Here is a 17882-nt window from a genome sequence, read left to right as displayed (position 1 = left end):
ACTTGTGGGTTTACTACAGCTAGCCAATCCATCCCCAGGATCACATCATATCTAGGCAAACTCGTAATATCCCACACAAACGTTCCCGTTACTCCCTGCACCTCCCACATTACTGCTGAGGTTTCATGGTTAACCACCCCAGTCTCCAGCAGTCTCCCATCTGCTCCTTCCACCCACACGTCGCATGCCTTGCGCACTCTAGGAATGCCATGCTTCTTAGCAAACTCAATATCTACATAAGAGACCGTAGCCCCTGAGTCCAGCAGTGCCAAAGTAGAAACAAGTTCCCTTCCCCCAACAGATAATGTAATGGGTACGAAAACATGCTTCCTCCCCTCAGTTGACTGCTTGAGGAGCCCTAGTGCGTTGGACTCACGTCGCACTAGGGCTGGCCTTTTCCCGAAAGCTGAGAAGGTTTCACATTACAGTTTTTGGCAAAATGCCCCGCATTCCCACAGTACAAACACAACCCCAGCTGCCTCCTACGGCTCCTTTCCTCTGTAGACAGCTTTTTAAAGACCCCAAGCTCCATAGGCTCTTCCCCCATCACCACAGGTGCCCTGGTAATATGCATGGGTGGCGCACACATTGCTTTCGAGTGTTTACGAGCCTCGAACCTTGCGTCTAAACGCAGCACCTTAGCTACTAAGGCGTCCCAATTTTCAGCCGGCTCCAAGCGTGCTAATTCATCCTGGAGCATATCACTTAACCCGGCAGTAAATAAAAGCATGAATGCATTTTCCCCCCAATCCAGCTGGTGGCGATACAAGTTAAACTTATTTAAGTAATCCAAAACAGTCCCCTTTCCCTGTTTCAACCGATACAGAGCCCACCCAGCATTCTCCGTGCGGAGAGGATCCCCAAAAGTGTCAGTTAATAACTTTTTGAAATTATTCAAATTGTCCTTGACTGGGTCATTTCCCAAAATTAAATTAGTGGCCCATTGTCCTGCGGGACCGGTCAACAAACTCAAAATAAATGCCACCTTGCTAGTGTCTGTAGGAAAAGCATGAGCACTGAGCTGGGAAAAATAAAGCTCCACTTGTGCCAAAAAGGTTGGCAACTTGCACCTGGTTCCGTCAAAGCTTTCAGGAGTCAAAACATGTCCTTTCACAGCATGAGCTGCTTGGCTGACGGTAAAAGCCGTTTGTAATTGGTCAAATTTGGCCCTTAACTCCTCCATCGTCTTCCTGACGGGTTTATTGCTGCAATAAACTTTTTATGGGCGTTGGGCAATCTGTCAGGGACAGAACGCCACAAGGTTCAAGATAACAGAGTTTATTGGATTACAGAACTCAAAAATGCCCGTAAAATACAAGGGCCAGGCAGTATTAGCCTTTAGGAGCAAAAAGGGGCAAGGAAAAACGTTCAAAAGATAAACCGGATTAAACCGGAGTTTAATCCGGGTAAAAACAAACTGCTTGCTTCAGCCTGGGGATAAACAAAACAAAAGCCGAGGAACAAAAGATACAAAAGAATGCAACTAATTGGCAGCAGATTCCTCTCTGCTGCCAACACTGTGCTTAGAGTAACTTGCGTCGCTCCCACACACACAGCAGACAGGATTCCCAACACGAACAGATCAGTCAAGGATTGTAGCAGTAGAGTAGACCCAGTTCCTTTCCGTAGATCAAAGCCAGAAGCAGACGTTTGTAGATTCCAAGTCCAAGAAGGGGGGAAGACAAGCCGTGGTCAGTTCAGTCCGAGTTTTCAAAACAGGAGATGGCGTCCGTCAAGAAGACGACGGAAGGTCAAGCTAATAAGAGTAAGCACAGGTTTGCACAAACAAATGCCCACACAATTCCTCCCGCCGTCTGACCCTGAATTCCAAAACAACTTACGTCTCAGCACAGGGAAACACACCAGTCTTCAGGAAAGCGTCCCACACAGATCCCAAGCGTTCGTCCAGATTACCTTGCCCAACGCAATTTGCAATTGCTCCCAAGCCCCATTTTATGCCAGTTACAAATCCTCATCACTGTCAGCTGTCCTCCTTAACCCGGGCGTTTCCTCATCACTTTCCTCATCAGAGCTGGAACACCTCTGACTACGCCCCACAGCATCACCAGCTGTGGATCCCGTCCCATCCCTCCAGCTAAGCCATGGGTCTAATCCTGAAGGTCCCCATTCATCTTCTATCCCATCATGACCAGTGGCACCCAATTCCTCCCTTACCCGAGTCCAATCCATCTCATCCTCCTCCGAGCTAACCAGCCCCTCCTCCATTCTCTCCGTAAACCCCTCAAAAGACTCTTCGTCAGATGGTGCTGCAAAAATGTCTCGCAGTCTTTTTCTTTCTCGCTCCTCGAGAGTATCTGACTCTCGAGGAGTCTTACGCCCACGTCTGTCAGTAACAGAGCCATGAGGCTCAATCATAACAATGGCAGATATGGAACATGAAGGTTCACCCTGTATGTAAATTGTCCATATTATCACACATTCGTTTTAGCACAAATTTTCAGCATTCTAATAGATGCTCATTTAACACAGAACTTCTTTTGATCACAGTGGCTTGGAAAACCTATGAGAGAAAGAGAGATAAAAAAAATTGGCAATTGCCTACATGAGGCACTTTCTCTTTGGAGGTTGATAGTTTGTAGTTCCTCTGTTGGCCTTCCAGAAAATAAGGGCTGATTGATGTTTTATTTAGATGCATTTGAAAGCACCAGAATTATCTGCATTCAGAATAGTCCCTAAATGGTAGCAGGGCAAATGTTCTCTTTAAATTATAACCAGCATGTTCACTGCCTGCCAATGCAAGCCTTTAGAGTTAGACCAATAGTTCTCAACCTGTGGGTCCCCAGATGTTTTGGCCTTCAACTTCCAGAAATCCTGACAACAGATAAACTGGCTGGGATTTCTGGGAGTTGTAGGCCAAAACACCTGGGGACCCACAGATTGAGAACCACTGCTTTAGACTTTTAGGACTACCGCACACATAAATCAAATTATAGTCAGCCCTCCACATTCACCGAGGTTAGGGGCACAGGATCTCCATGAAAGTGAAAAACTACAAATAAAAAAGTGGTTTTTTTTTTACCTGAGAGAACACCACTTCATGAAACTGTGTCTTCCAACATGACTCTATGGTTGAATTTCAGGGGAAGCTGACCACAGAGAAATCTCTAGGTCAGTGGTTCTCAACCTGTGGGTCCCCGGGTGTTTTGGCCTACAACTCCCAGAAATACCAGCCAGTTTACCAGCTGTTAGGATTTCTGGGAGTTGAAGACCAAAACATCTGGGCTTCCACAGGTTGAGAAACAGTGCTCTAGGTCCTTCAGCATGTCTAGGGGAAACTGATGATAGATTCACACTGAAGGATCTGAAAATTTCCAGAATCTCTGGATCCTTTTAACCAAATCTGAATAATCAAATTGGCAAAAGTTAAAGCCACAAATGTGGGAGATGACTGTATAGAGTCATTGAGAATCATTACAAATCTTTCTTTAAAAATCATCAGGTTTTCATTAATTTGGTTATGAGTTTCTGGATATTGATTTGTTGGGAATGTTGCATGTATGTGCATAGAGAGGGGGTTATTGCCCTGGCTTTCAAAACTACTCCAATTGAAGAAACCAGAAATCACTCTCTCATTCTCTCTTTTTCTCTCCTGCCCCTACCCCCATATGTGTGTCTGTGAAGGCACATGCATACACAGAGAAGTCTGGTCTCCTCAACCTGAGAAGTTAATTCTGAATGCCAGCGTAATTTAAACAAGTCAGCCCTTCTATATGGGCCTTTCCATGATCCCCTTGATTATCTTTTCCTCCTGCCGACCTCCCAGAAAGCCATTCATCATGTAACTCTCGCTTCTTTGTATAGGCTGACAGCTATGTTCTCATGGATCACTTCAGGCCATTTGGCTGCTAATGCTGGCTGCCAATCCCATACAGCTGTAACCTTGGCCTGCAATGCTCATAAAAGCTGTGCCACCAAAACGACTGAAAGGAAAACAAATATCCCTTTGTCCAATTGGATGATAGGGATGTCAATTCAATTATTTATTCAACAACAGGGGCTTTGACATTCCCTCCTCCCCAGCAATCTCTTCTGTCATCTTTTTACTAGATACTTGTAGTGCCCTGATCCCATTGAAATAAGTCACAAAATGTTTTTGATTATAAAATATACAGTGCAACATAATGGATTCACATAGCTATTTTTTCCCTTCCAGCAGTATTTTCCTAATCTTTTCTTTGCAACAATGACCACAAGAGCGTTATTGTAGATATTTCTTTTCTCTGAGTCCTACACATTCCAGTTACCAAAGTCTACATAAATTCTCAGGTTCCATATCGGAGGGCAGAATCCCTTCTAAAGAATGATTTTACTTATGTTTATATGCAGTGCAACCCTGTATCCCTATATGAGATATGCCTGTGAATTTACAATTGAAAAAATAGACTGGATAATAGCGAATCCTATGGAAATTACAACTTCTGCTTAAAGTTTCCATGCAAACTTCTTGGAGGATCTAGAAAATTCATAAAAAGGTATCTTATCCAGGATTTTGCTAGGTCTTCCAGGAGACTCTATGATAACTTCCAGCAGAAGCATACCATCAAATGGCTTAGGGCACCACGAAAATTACTTACTGCATTCCATTAATTGTATACAGTAGAGTCTCGCTTATCCAACCTTCGCTCATCCAATGTTCTGTATTATCCAACACAGTCTGCCTCCCGCTTGGAACCACAGCTGTTTCTCTAGGCAGCAATGTGCAGCGGACCAACATGCCCAACAACAACACAAATGCAGCCACACTCCCAAACAAGTGGCAAACTTGTTGTAAAACATGATGTTTTGGTGTTTAATTTGTAAAATCATGACATAATTTGACATTGAATAGGCCTTTACTTAATCCCTCCTTATTATCCAACATTTTGCTTATCCAACATTCTGCCAGCCCATTTATGTTGGATAAGTGAGACTATACTGTACTAGAGCCCTGCTCAAGCATTCTCACACAAGCAAAGAAAGTGTGCTATGCCCATTTGATCCATATCATTCTCCTAATGAGTAAAATAACTTTCTGAAGTGGAGTACTTTCTCCTTTGTATGTGGAGGCTTTCCACATGATTGGTAACACTCGGAGAAAACAATTGTCATGATTCTATACAACCATTATGTAGTACATGGCATCACAATACTACTACATAGTCAATTCTTCTGTAATCCCACTTACTCCTGTTGCAAATCCCAGTGCATAGGAGATCACTTGCATAAGGGTGGGAGGGAACATCAGGAGGCTGCTTTCCAATTGACAGTGGAATGGACCTCCATTGGTCCAGCAGCTGCTTATTGGTAAGCAGGGTTCAGGGGACTTTCAGAGTCCCTATAGTGCCCCTAAACTAGGGGCTGCATTGGGATCATGAACATAGTTGTCGTGAACACTGTAGATTACATATTGGCAATTACTTAACAGGATTCTGACCAACATTTCCAGTTGTATGGAGAGTCTTTATATGCAAAGGAGGCTGCTCTTTTTAAGAAGCCATTCTCCATGTGATGCATTAGTGGAAATGAGAATGACAAGGGTGATATTAATGTGCTCTTCTTCCTCGCAGCTTTATTTTATTTACTTCATAATTTTAGAACTTAGTATGATCTGCGTATACATTTGTCTTGATACAGACCAGGGATTTCCAACAGCATAATTCAGAGTAGGCAAGAACCCATACATATTATTAGGATTAGACAAAGAGAATTAGAAACACTTCTTGCTGTACTAAAATAGATCCAGAGGTCTGATTTATGTTCTGCCAACTACTAGCTTAGGTGTTAGCAATGTTACTCTGAGAGAGAAGAGTTTGGACATGGAGTTTGGCTGCTTTGACAGTTCTGCTGGGACACACTTCAAGCAAAGGAGTAGGGAGTAGACCCTTTTGGAAACAGATACCTCACAAAATTGCAGCACAAGTTAAATGCTTTCATCCTCCGATGATGAACTTATTGATCAAAATGTATTTGGACACATATCCTGCTTGGGTTCCTACAAGCATCTCCTCCTGCTTGCTTATCTTTGCAGCACTACCCTTTTACTGAGTCCTGCATAAATCATTAATGCAAATCTGAAAAGGGAGCCTTAACTACAGGAGAGTGCTTTCTTCAGTTCTATACCTTTGACTGGATGGCTTTCTTGTTGTTAGGGGTTTCCCTGAACAGGGCTTCTGGCACACAGTTGAGGGAGGACGGTCTAGCGTTGACTTATATTAAACTTGAATAAACCTGGTAAACATCTGGTAGAACTTAGGAAGCACCGCAGGTAAGACAAGAAAGCTGACCTTCAGGGAATCTCAGCTTTCAGATCTGCATAAGAATTAACAATGCCGAAGCAGTGTTTCTTCAAAGCACCGGACAAAGGCTGGAAAGAACAAGCCAATGAAGAGATGTCCATCACTTGTCATATTTGGCAATGAATCCAACTGTGCCCTGGGGTAAGGCTTTCAGCAAAACAGATAGTTCTGGGTTCCTTTATTCAGGTTGTGCAGAAATCGCTTGGCTCCGTGCTACAGCAATGGTTTGTTGAAAGTCTTCCTTATCCCTATGGCAACAGCTGGAACAGAAAGCTGTTCTCAGGACGAGTGGAAAACATGTTATGAGAAAACCAGACATTCCAATGGGAAGCAGAGGAAAAGGATCTCTAAAGTTTACCAGCAGCACAAGATACTGAGGTTATCCTTCAAAACATGTAGAAAGAGAGCCAAGTAGCACAAAGGGAATGCTAATGATGGGGAGGGGGAGAAGGTTTAGACTTTGGCTGAAGTCCTTGTAAATTCTGTGGTAAGAATAGGAAAAAAGAGGAGGAATGATTAAGTGAGATATACCTCAGGATCAAATTAGAGCTTGGCTCAAATTAGAGCTTGGCTGCATGCTTCATGCTAAGCATGAAGCATGCAGCTACACAGCTTCTATTTTATTGATGGAATGTGTTCTGGAATGAAAGATGAAGAGTAGTGAAGTTTAGGTGTCTTTGCTCCCAACATGATTTGTGTGAATTCCACTACTTTCCTCCAGCTCAGCTAAAGGCCTGATCTCCACCATTCGAAACTGGGAGCAAAGAAAATGGGTTGTCGCAGGTTGCTTGCCAGGCAACACTCTAATTTGGTCCTGGCAGGTTTTTTCCATAAATTCTGTAGTGTTCAAAATGAAATTGACTCCCACTCATAGTTTTTAATAAATCTGAGAGAATTTGTAATGGTAGGAATAGTTCAATAGTGGGTCAAATTTTTCAAGAGAATTGGGGATCTCTTGCTAGAAGTCTTCGAGTAGAAATTGCACAAGCATTTGTTTGGGATGCTCCTGCTCTGAATTTCTCTATGAAGCAGAAATTTGGACTTGATGACATGCCATGCTTGGCTTAGGCTCTTACTCCTAGCTGTCAGGATTTCCTTGTTCCCGAGATCACTCTTGCCCTTGACTTTGGCTCGACTATTGATAACGTATTGTGCCTGTCTTTCAAGTTTAATGTCTGTAAACTCCGGTGGTATTTTCAGGAGACTGTAATGAATTAGGGTCGTGTTGTTTGAATACTGTTCTTGTAATTTTTCTTGTCCATCTTTAAAAATATATTCATCTTATTAGTTGAGTAATTATTTTGCTAAGGTGAGTCTTCTTAAGATCCATTGTGATAAGACAGTTTAAGTTTTGCGCTAGAAGACTTGGAAACCAGGGTTCCAATTTCCGCTTGGCCATGGAAACCCAATGGTTGACCAAGGGCAAGCCACATTCTTTCAGACTCAGTGGAGGGAAAAGGACACCTTCTCAAAGCAAGTCTTGTCAAGAAAAACTCATGATATGGTCCTTGAGATCACCATAAGTCAGAAATTACTTGAAGGTACACTGGGAAAGCCTGGCTGTTACCTGTTGCATTTGCTGAGGTCATAACTCTGGAGCCCATACAATCAACAAGCCCCTCTCCCGTCTGAGTTGCATTTATGGACAATTCTAATGCAGTAATGACTTTGACCTATGGCAACCTCCCGAACAAAAGATCTCCAAGTCCCCCCGTCATCGACTGCACTGGTCAGGTCTTGCAAACGTAGGACCATATATTCCTTGAATGAGTCTATCCTTCTAGAATGAAGTCTACATCTTTTCCTACTGCCTTCTACCTTACTGGGCATCACTGTCTTCTAGTGAGTCATGTCTTCTCATTAGATGGCTATGTTACTTACCTGGAAGTAAATCAAACAGAACTGTGATAGATATCTGAGGGATCCTTTGAAGGTTTATGCCAAGTTCCATTCTAAATTTGTGCAAGCAGTATTGTGTTTCTTAAACATAACTGTGCAAGCTCTTGAGATTTAATCATGCTATTCAAGCGAAGGATGGCTGTCACAATTCTTCTCCTTTTGGGAGTTTCATAGAAAGTGAGCCTTCATTACCTCAAATAGCCAGTTGGTAAACATATGTCTCACTACCTCATACTGACATTACTCAGTACCTGTGCAAGGCTCGGCGGGGCCCTTCTACCAACTTACATTAGGTAAAGGTATTCCCCTGACATTAAGTTCAGTCGTGTCTGACTCTGGGGGTTGGTGCTAATTTCGATTTCTAAGTTGAAGAGCCGGCGTTGTCCGTAGACACCTCCAGGATCATGTGGCCAGCATGACTGCATGGAGAGCTGTTACCTTCCCGCCGGAGGAGTACCTATTGATCTACTCATATTTGCATGTTTTTGAACTGCTAGGTTGGCAGAAGCTGTGGCTAACAGCAGGCGCTCACTCCGCTCCCTGGATACAAACCTGTGACCTTTTGGTCTGTAAGTTCAGCAGCTCAGCACTTTAACATGCTGTGCCACCTGGGGCTCCATTATTGTAGCAGAATTCCCATTCTCCCTTCCCTTGTTCTATAGGTGGTAGATGGTTACATCAGGAGGGAAAAGGTCTAGGTGATGGGTGTTATCCCTGGTCACTCTAAAGCAGTGGTTCCCAACCTTTGGTCCATGGACCACCAGTGGTCCGCAAAAACTAAAATATGGTCCATGGCCTCACCGTTACTACTATGGATAATAACAAAGCCCAACCAAAAAAATTCTTGGTGTCTTTGTTTTTAGGCCTGTTCCTAGGGTTATTTGGGGTGCCAATTCAGAAAATTGCACTGGATAGACCACATCAGCTCTAGATTATTAAATATGGTTTTCTGTGGGCGAGCAGATGGTGACTACTGGATGCCATATGTTCTACATCAGAAACTAGAACTGATGTGGTCTTACCAATGCAATTTTCTGAATCAGCATCCCAAATAACCAAACCGAATCTAAAGTTCACCAAAAACTTTTGATACTAATGTTGGAGAGTGGCCCCTGGTCAAAATAAGATTGGGAAGCACTGTTCAAAAAATTAACATGGCATGTAAACTCAGGCTACATGTGTTTGGAAACCAGTAGTATTATTTTACCAAATTGGCTACAGTTCTCATGGCGGGAGGGCAAGGGGGCCTCTTGAGGCTTAGGCTATCTTAATATCCTAAATCAGATCCTGGAAGCTAAACACAAGCCAATCCGAGTCAATACTTGGATGAGAGACCACCAAGGAATCCCAGGTGATGTAGGCTATCTTTCAGAGGAAGAAAATGGCAAAATGACCTTTGAGGATTCCTTCTCTAAGAAACCCAATGAGAATTCATGGGATCCACACTTGAAGGTGATTTGAAGACACACATACCCACTCCTGGTTGTGATACCATTGTTGAAATAATTTACAATAACTCCATCTAAAAATGTGACCTGTTTATTGTAAATGAAAAGCATTCATAACAGTGCAAACAATTCTTTGGTAGATTTATTTAAGTACAATAAAAATTAACTAAGATTTCATTTTTGGTAGGAGATTGGTTTTCTAAAAAAAAGAATAAGAAAATAAATATGAAACAACCACAACTGAAAAAATTCCAGGAAATTATCATTCAGCCATTGGCCACTGTCTGAAAAATGTTATATGCACTTTTAATCCACAGAACATATTTTTTAAAATTACATTTTCTTTTAAATTTTTATAATCAAACCTATTTCCTAATCCAGTTTACCATCAGATGTTTAGTAGCAATAAATGCTGACATTTATACCATTTTACATACTATATGAAGAAATACTGATTTAGATTTCCATTTTATTTCAACGAGGAAAACCAGAGGTATGTTTGGTTAATGCATCAGTGGAAAAGATATTTTTAAATGACTGAAGCTGCAATCCTATATCCACTTACCAGGGAGCAAACCCCACTGAACTAAAATGGGACTTACTTCTGAATAAACACGAATAGGATTGAGCTACACAATACCTGAGCAGTTTCTTTGCAACAAAACAGCACTGGGAATAAAAGTATGATTACAGGATATCTGGTTTCCTAACGCTAGCAACATGCTTCAATAATAGCAGGGTTCTCATTTCAAAACTTCTCTAGATGTGTAGGAAATGTAACAGTTTGGAAAACAAAAGCATAATGTGGATTTTCAATAAAAACCTAATATGTATATTGGGAAATCAAAAGAGATCACCTCTAAAATAATTTATGATACTTGAAAATACACATCTTAATGCATGGGCACATTATCTATAAAATTGCCTCATAGTGTAATCTTGTGTATGTTACTAGGAACTCGGTCTCTTCACCTATGTTTTATGCAGCTTACATCCAAGTAAGTTCATTAGCAATTGCAGCCCTAAGCAATTCATTATACTATGATATGTCATTCCATATGTGGTCCTAACACATTTTGCTTACCAGTGCCATTGACAGATATTGTTCCTATCCCCATGTTTTTGGTTATTTTTTAAATGAAAAATGTTTGGCATTGTCATAAAATATTAATACACAATCTGAAAAAGACCATTTTTTTCATAGGGCATTAATTCTTTCTATCTTGATTCCTAAATTCTAATGATTTAAACTCAAATTACTTCAGCTCTATTTTTACCATTAAAGATATCATGGGATTTCATGGAAATACTGCTAAATTCCATGAAAACCAAGACTTGTTCTCAGTGATAAGCACCATAAATGAAGCCAAACATTTCTGTTGAATGAGGTATGAGTGTTTTCCTTCACGTAATGTAATAATACCTGTTGGTTATAAAGAAGCAATATGGAAGATTTAAAAAAGTAAACAATGGCAACACAGACACATATTTGACAGTGCATTCAAGCAAGCTTGATTAGGTACAGAGATTCACATAATTGTAATTATTAACATGATTTCTGGTATAATGACAATGGGAGAACACTGGGACTATGCAAAGCAAATCAATTTTAAAAATAAACGAGTATCTTTTTAATGTGAAGGAGCAGCCAATTCCAATTTGGTAAGGCTTCTCTCGGATATATTTTTTCATAAATTATGCCATAGTACAGGAAGTCCCTAAGTTACACACACCTGACCTAAAAACAACTCATGGTTAAAAATTGAGGTGAGACAAGAAGAAGTGAGAGAAATCTATCCCTTGGGAGGGAAATTCACTCCTGAAAGAGTTCTCATGGGGAAAAGGGGTTTCCACTGAAGCTTTCTCACCAATCCTTGTTTCCACAACAAGCCATTTTTTTTTCAAATCCAGTGATCACAGAGCCAGAAAGTGAAGTGAAATCTTCAGTGTGATGTAATGGTTTGAGTGTTGGATTACAACCGTAGAGAACAGGGTTCATATCTCAAATCAGCCATGAAATCCCACTGGGTGACCTCAGATAAAAATCACATAAAATGTTTTTTTTAAGTTTGCTTTTACTGTCCATAGCATGGAGTGTGTTTGTGTATGAGAAAGAACTATGTGAGAAGTATAGACATCATCCATGATGTCTTGATTTTGTTATCATCATCCAAAAAAAGAATGATGCATTCAGATTTGGGCAAGAATGCCAAAATGCTAATATTGTGTTTAGAGATTTCACTAGGTCAAACTGGATTTTTCAGTATCATGGTTATTCAGTAACTCCAGAATAACAGCTGCCCAGTACATAGAGAGTTGTTATGAACCAAGAAACTGTACCTGTGAGGGCAGTTTTAATTTGTACCACAAATTTACAAAGTTGAACTCTACCAAGAGTTGGAGGGGACCTACTATCTTCAAACTCTGGAGTTAGTAGAAGGCAACTTCAATCATCCTTCACCATTTGCCATTTTGGCTAGAGCTGATGATGGCCATTGAACAACATAAGGGTGGACAATAGATTGCCTGCCTCTATACAGAACATGATAGATAATTTAGTGCTGTTTCCAGCAGACCTTTAGACTCTTCTCTAAAAATTAAACTCTGAAGTCAGGCAAGCTTGCTCCTTCCACTTCATTGTGTCTCTGTGGTACTAGAGGTCGGAAGCTATTCCTATATGTTTAGGTGAAAGATAGGGACATTTCTGATGGACGAATGCAAACAACACACTCTCACAGTAAAGAGTTAACAGTTAAGTGAATCAAGAGGGATCTGGAATAATCACAAAGAGACTTGTAATTCAGGCTAAAAGTTATCTTGGTTATTGATCCATAGAGGTCTTCTCTACAATCTACTGCTAAAAAAATACAATTGTGTGTATTCCAGCAGTGTCCTTCCCTGCCACTTCACTATATAGATATGTGCAGTGTGAATATATTGTTTGATATATGAATGTTTGCGGCAGGGCTCAGTGAGCTGCTCACTTGTAATCAGGCACATGTTTTGCATCAGTCTCTTAGGCACTACTTTAAGAAAGGAAGACAGGATAATTAAAGGCAATGTACAGGATAAGACATTAATACTAACAGTGATCCAGGGAAAAACCTATTGCAAAATGTATGTTCTCCCCTAGATGTGGCACTGCCATAGGAAGAGAGACTGGCTGACTGGCTGAAATCATAGCACCACTAGCTGCTTTACTTAATCAATGTTCATCTCACGAGGATTTAATACCATTTTCAACAAGGTCCAAGACAGCTGGCAAGAAAGGTATCAACACTGGGTCAGAAGGAATATTTTAAAAGAACAACAACAACAACAACAACAACAACAAAGCTGTGGCTCCCCCTTTTCTTTCAATGGACTGGTACTGGCTTTTGCCTACCAGTGTATGCAGAAATATGAATGGCACTGGGGGACTCAAACTACTTGAGAAAGGCTTATTTTTAAAAAGTAGTACCAATTTTCAGTTTGCTGAACCTGAGAAATTTTAACACAAAGTTATCTTGACCTGTATTGTATATTCCCTTTCAATACTTTCACACTGTGGCTTTTAAATGGGCTGCCAAGTAAAATCACACATTATCTGGTACTGTTACACCATCATTTGAATGCTGTCCTGTATTGTCTTGATTTGCTGTTGTGGTTTTAAGCCTACTATTACCTGTATTTGCCATCAGCAGATATCCATATGACTTGATATGTGACAGTTGCAAAGCAGACTTAAGGCTTATTTGCCTTTCTAATAGTTTGTTTTAAGCAGACAGGACAGCAAACTCCTTTGAGCTTCACAGGTGTAGCGCAATCATTGGGTGGACACGATTCCACATAACAGGTTATCTGGCCGACCTGTGTACGGAAAATTATAGCAATGGTTTAGCATATAAACATTACTAAATAAATTCATAAAAGAGATTCAATATTTGCATCATCAAGTTCCCACAATAGGAAATATGGCTTGAACTGCTGATACACAAATACATTATTACTCCAATTCTGAATATTAATATGATCAATTTCCTCCCAAAATAAAATACAGCATCTTTACAGAAATTCTGGATACCATATTTGGTTTATCCTGAAAACTCATTAAAATAAATTTTCAATAGATGACCATCAACCAGAATGAATGTCCTATAGTTTATATGAATTATTCTGAATTTCATAGTCATGGGAAAGTGGCTAAAAACAAACATGGCACTCAAGCCATGCCTCTCAAACCATTGTGAATTCAACTATTCCTTGTTTTTTTAAAGCACTGATTACAGCAAACACTGAGCTAGTGAGAAAATTACAAGCCTTACTCTTGTTCTACTCAAGCAATGCCTTGCTAAATTAAGCTGTAATGAATTAGGCAATACCTTGCACAAGCAGAATCAAGTTATTGACTGTGATATATGATGCAAATGGACTTCTGCAAATGGTAAAAATGACACACTTGATATCAATAATACAACTCATTAACAATACTGAAACACCAGCAAGCATATTGGCACAGCCATTATGCTTCCTTTAAAAAAGAAAAAAATACATAAAAATTGAAATTCTCAAGCAGCCAAATTCAGTGCTCAATTTATACGCCTGGAAGTATTTTTCATTTTTCTGGTGAAGAAGCAAGCCAATAAATTGAACAGCAGATTGCCTCTTTGCCAGGGAAATTGCCAAGGCCAAAACAGCAAGCTGTAATTGTAAGCATGCCTAATTCCTGCATATACGGCCAACCAGTGCTTTAAGACACATTAAAACATAAGCATGAAAGTTATGACTACTCACCTTGCATTCACATGTGGTACATGGGTCTTTTTTCCAGGTCTCAGTACTGGAATAAGATTTGCCATTTTCATCAGTGCATTCAGTCCTGCTGAGCCGTGATTCAAGTTTCTTTATCTGAAGACAAGAAATCTTGTGTTTATTCATGTACGCTAAAAAGATTTCCAGTGCTTTTTGTGTGCAGAAAAACAAAGCCAAAGAAACATACTTTATCCTTTTAAATACTGAAGTCTTAAAAGTTACTTATATGCTACACTCTAAGCAATAAACAGACTGAGAAATACTTTACATGATACTACATTATGCTATAAAGGCTCTTAACTCTGAAAACGATTATAGATGAGGAAACATTTCGTACCTCAAATATCTATTTCCCAATGTTCTCAGACTGCTAAAAAAAACCTCCCAGATTATTCCCTTGGTCATAGTAATTCTATTATTGATTACAAGCTCCAGACTATTTCATGGGATAACTCTTAGGTTCTATTCCTTTCTAGAATTTCTGAAGGCAATACCAAATCTTAAACGGAAATTTTGAGCCACTCAGCTAGATGGCTATTTTAAACCAAACACAATATATGATAAAACTGTAACTATTTAAAGCATACGTAACATTAATGAGTCACAAGGAGATGATGATGATGACGACGACAACAACATCATCATCAACAATTTGATCTTATTTTTGTTCTGTAAGTAGCAGATAGCAAAACAAGTGCCTAGGACGTATTTTAGAGACACAGGGGAGGGGGATCACTGAAAATTGCCACCACATTTTGCTAGTAAGAAGCAACTTTCAACCTCATATCTTTCCTATTTTAATAAAACAAACTGGCAATCCAATAACCATTTACCTGATAGTCAGTTCCACTGAACTCAGTGGATCTTAAAATTCTGTATGCACATGCACATTTCATGTTTTTCCCCTACATTGCATAAATATTTCTGATGTTGATTACACTATGTAACTAAATTTGAAAAAAATTCTGTTCCTGGTTTGAAAGTGTTATTTCCTGTTTAATTGTGTGGTACTTTGGAAGTAGTTGTTATATTCCAGAAACTTAGTTTTTGTGGCTGCCATAAACTATGTTGAATTAGTTGAGCCCCAATGAGTTATTCATTGAAAAACTATAGCAGTGTGCTGCAGGATGTTCCACAAAAACATTTTTGCAGTTTAATAAACTTTTTCATATTTTTATGATAGAACCAATTAAGAAATAACATTTATAACCCAGGGACAAAAATCATGTTACAAAGTATTATTAAAGTAAAGAACTTTTGGTGTTCACCTGTTTTCTGAGGTCTGTAATAGTTTTTTGCATATCTCCAACAAATTCTTTGAAGTCATTCATTATAGGTCCTTTCTTGCGCTCAACAAAGGATGAAATTGAACTATTTAAAAGGATATCCTCTCTGGCAAAACTGAAATGAGAAAAAGCAACCAGTTTGTTACAGAGGAGAGGCATCAAATTTGTTCTACAAAGTGTGAGTTTCTAAAGGCTTGCAGGTCTATGCTGTGCATAATGAATACAGCTTCCCATAGTGAATGATTTTTTTTTCCTGCTGAGAGCTGAAGGCTTCAAGACAAAGGCGTTTAGTCTTAAGAGGATAGCTATACAAGACCAAAAACCAGTGTAGTCTAGTAAATGCTAAATTGCTGCACCCTCCTTTTACACACCCCGAGATTCTTGAATATATTTCCACCAAAATATTTTTCATATTGCATAAAATCAGGACAAAGTAACTGGAAAAGACAGAAGGCACGCAGTTCTCAAGCAGAAGCAAAAATTATCAGTGAAGTTATCACTTCTCAGTACACCAGCATGGCAGTAATTGTAAGCTGCCAGTTCCCATAGTGTGAGGTCTTCAGTCCAGTTATGACTGCATAAATTTATCTCCCAGTATTGCACAGTGAGTTGTTTGATTACTAGGATTTGATAGTTCATGAGGCCTTTTCCATCTCTATGATTCTAGAAAAAGCCAAAGCATGGAAAAGTAATAGTAGCAGCAGGACTTAATGGCTGTTCCAAATCCATTGCCCAGTTCTCAGGCAGTCTTTTCAGCAAAGTGGGGAAATTCTCAATAAAGTGTGGGGTTGGAAGCTTATTTAGGGCAATGCTCTTTGTGGCACTCTACCCTGGATGCAACATTTCAAGAACATTGGTGGAATAAAACTATGGTGTCCATCACTGGTCAATAGCAGTGACAAATTAATAAGACGTCCCAGAACACTGGAATGTAACTTACTACATATCCCTGTGGATCATAATAAATTGTGGCAAGTTCTTGGTGGGATGGGGATACCAAGTCACCTTGTCTGTCTCCAGAGGAAACTGTATAATGACCAAGTAGCAACAGTAAGAACAGATCACAGAACAGACTAATTCAAGATTGGGAAAAAGAGTACGGCAGGGCTGTATACTCTCACCCTACCTATTCAACTTGTATGCAGAACACATCATGTGACATCCAGGGCTTGATGAATCCAAGGCTGGAGTTGAAATTGCTGGAAGAAACATTTAAAACCTCAAATATACAGATGATACCACTTTGACGGCTGAAAGTGAGGAGGAGCCGAGGAGCCTTATAACCAAGGTGAAAGAAGAAAGTGCAAAAGCTGGGCTGCAGCTAAACATAAAAAAAGATTGTGGCAACCAAAATGATTGATAACTGGCAAATAAAGGGAGAAAACATGGAGGCAGTGACAGACTATATTTCTAGGCACAATGATGACTGCAGACACAGCCAGGAAATCAGAAGACATTTACTTCTTGGGAGGAGAGCAATGACCAATCTCATAAAATAGTGAAGAGACATTACACGGGAAACAAAGGTCTGCATAATAAAAGCAATGGTATTCCCTGTAGTAACCTATGGATGCGAGAGCTGGACCATAAGGAAGGCTGAGAGAAGGAAGATTAACACTTTTGAACTGTGATGTTGGAGAAAAATTCTAAAAGTGCCTTGGACCGCAAGAAGATCCAATCAGTCCATACTCCAGGAAATAATGCCCAACTGCTCACTGGAGAGAAGGATATTAGAGGCAAAGATGAAGTATTTTGGCCACATAATGAGAAGACAGGAAAGCTTGGAGAAGATAATGATGCTGGGGGAAATGGAAGGAAAAAGGATGAGGGGCTGACCAAGGGCAAGATGGATGGATGGTATCCTTGAAGGGACTGGCTTGACCTTGAAGGAGTTGGGGGTGGCCACAGCTGACAGGGAACTCTGGCATGAGCTGGTCCATGAAGTCATGAAGAGTCAAAAGCAACCAAACAAATAAACAACACATATCCTACCATTAAAAGAAGTCTCCAGGACTCCAATAAAGCATTTTTCATTGGGGTATGTTATATGTCTTAATGAAGTCAGCATGACGTTGTGGTTTGAGTGTTGGGCTACTACTCTGGAGAACAGTTTGAATCCCCGCTCAGCCATGAAAACCCACTGAGTGACCCTGGACAAGTCA

The 17882-nt window shown here is 40.1% G+C and overlaps 1 protein-coding gene across 2 annotated transcripts in view; it reads right to left on the bottom strand.

Annotated features, from left to right (window-relative positions):
* Positions 1 to 9718: 9718 nt before the first annotated feature.
* pxdn (peroxidasin) overlaps positions 9719 to 17882 on the bottom strand; it is a 96106-nt gene continuing 87942 nt past the window's right edge. For both annotated transcript variants that reach the window (XM_008118527.3, XM_008118531.3), the window contains 3 exons: positions 15703 to 15835; positions 14417 to 14530; positions 9719 to 13492 (listed from right to left, as the gene is read on the bottom strand). In XM_008118527.3, the coding sequence (XP_008116734.2) occupies positions 13367 to 13492; positions 14417 to 14530; positions 15703 to 15835 (373 nt within the window). In that variant the 3' untranslated portion in view covers positions 9719 to 13366. The remainder of the gene's footprint in view (positions 13493 to 14416; positions 14531 to 15702; positions 15836 to 17882) is intronic.

The sequence above is a fragment of the Anolis carolinensis genome, chromosome 1 (genome assembly GCF_035594765.1).
Source record: "Anolis carolinensis isolate JA03-04 chromosome 1, rAnoCar3.1.pri, whole genome shotgun sequence".
NCBI classification, from domain to species: domain Eukaryota; kingdom Metazoa; phylum Chordata; class Lepidosauria; order Squamata; family Dactyloidae; genus Anolis; species Anolis carolinensis.
Note: the sequence above shows the minus strand (reverse complement) of the source record. Positions and strands in the feature narration are given on the sequence as shown.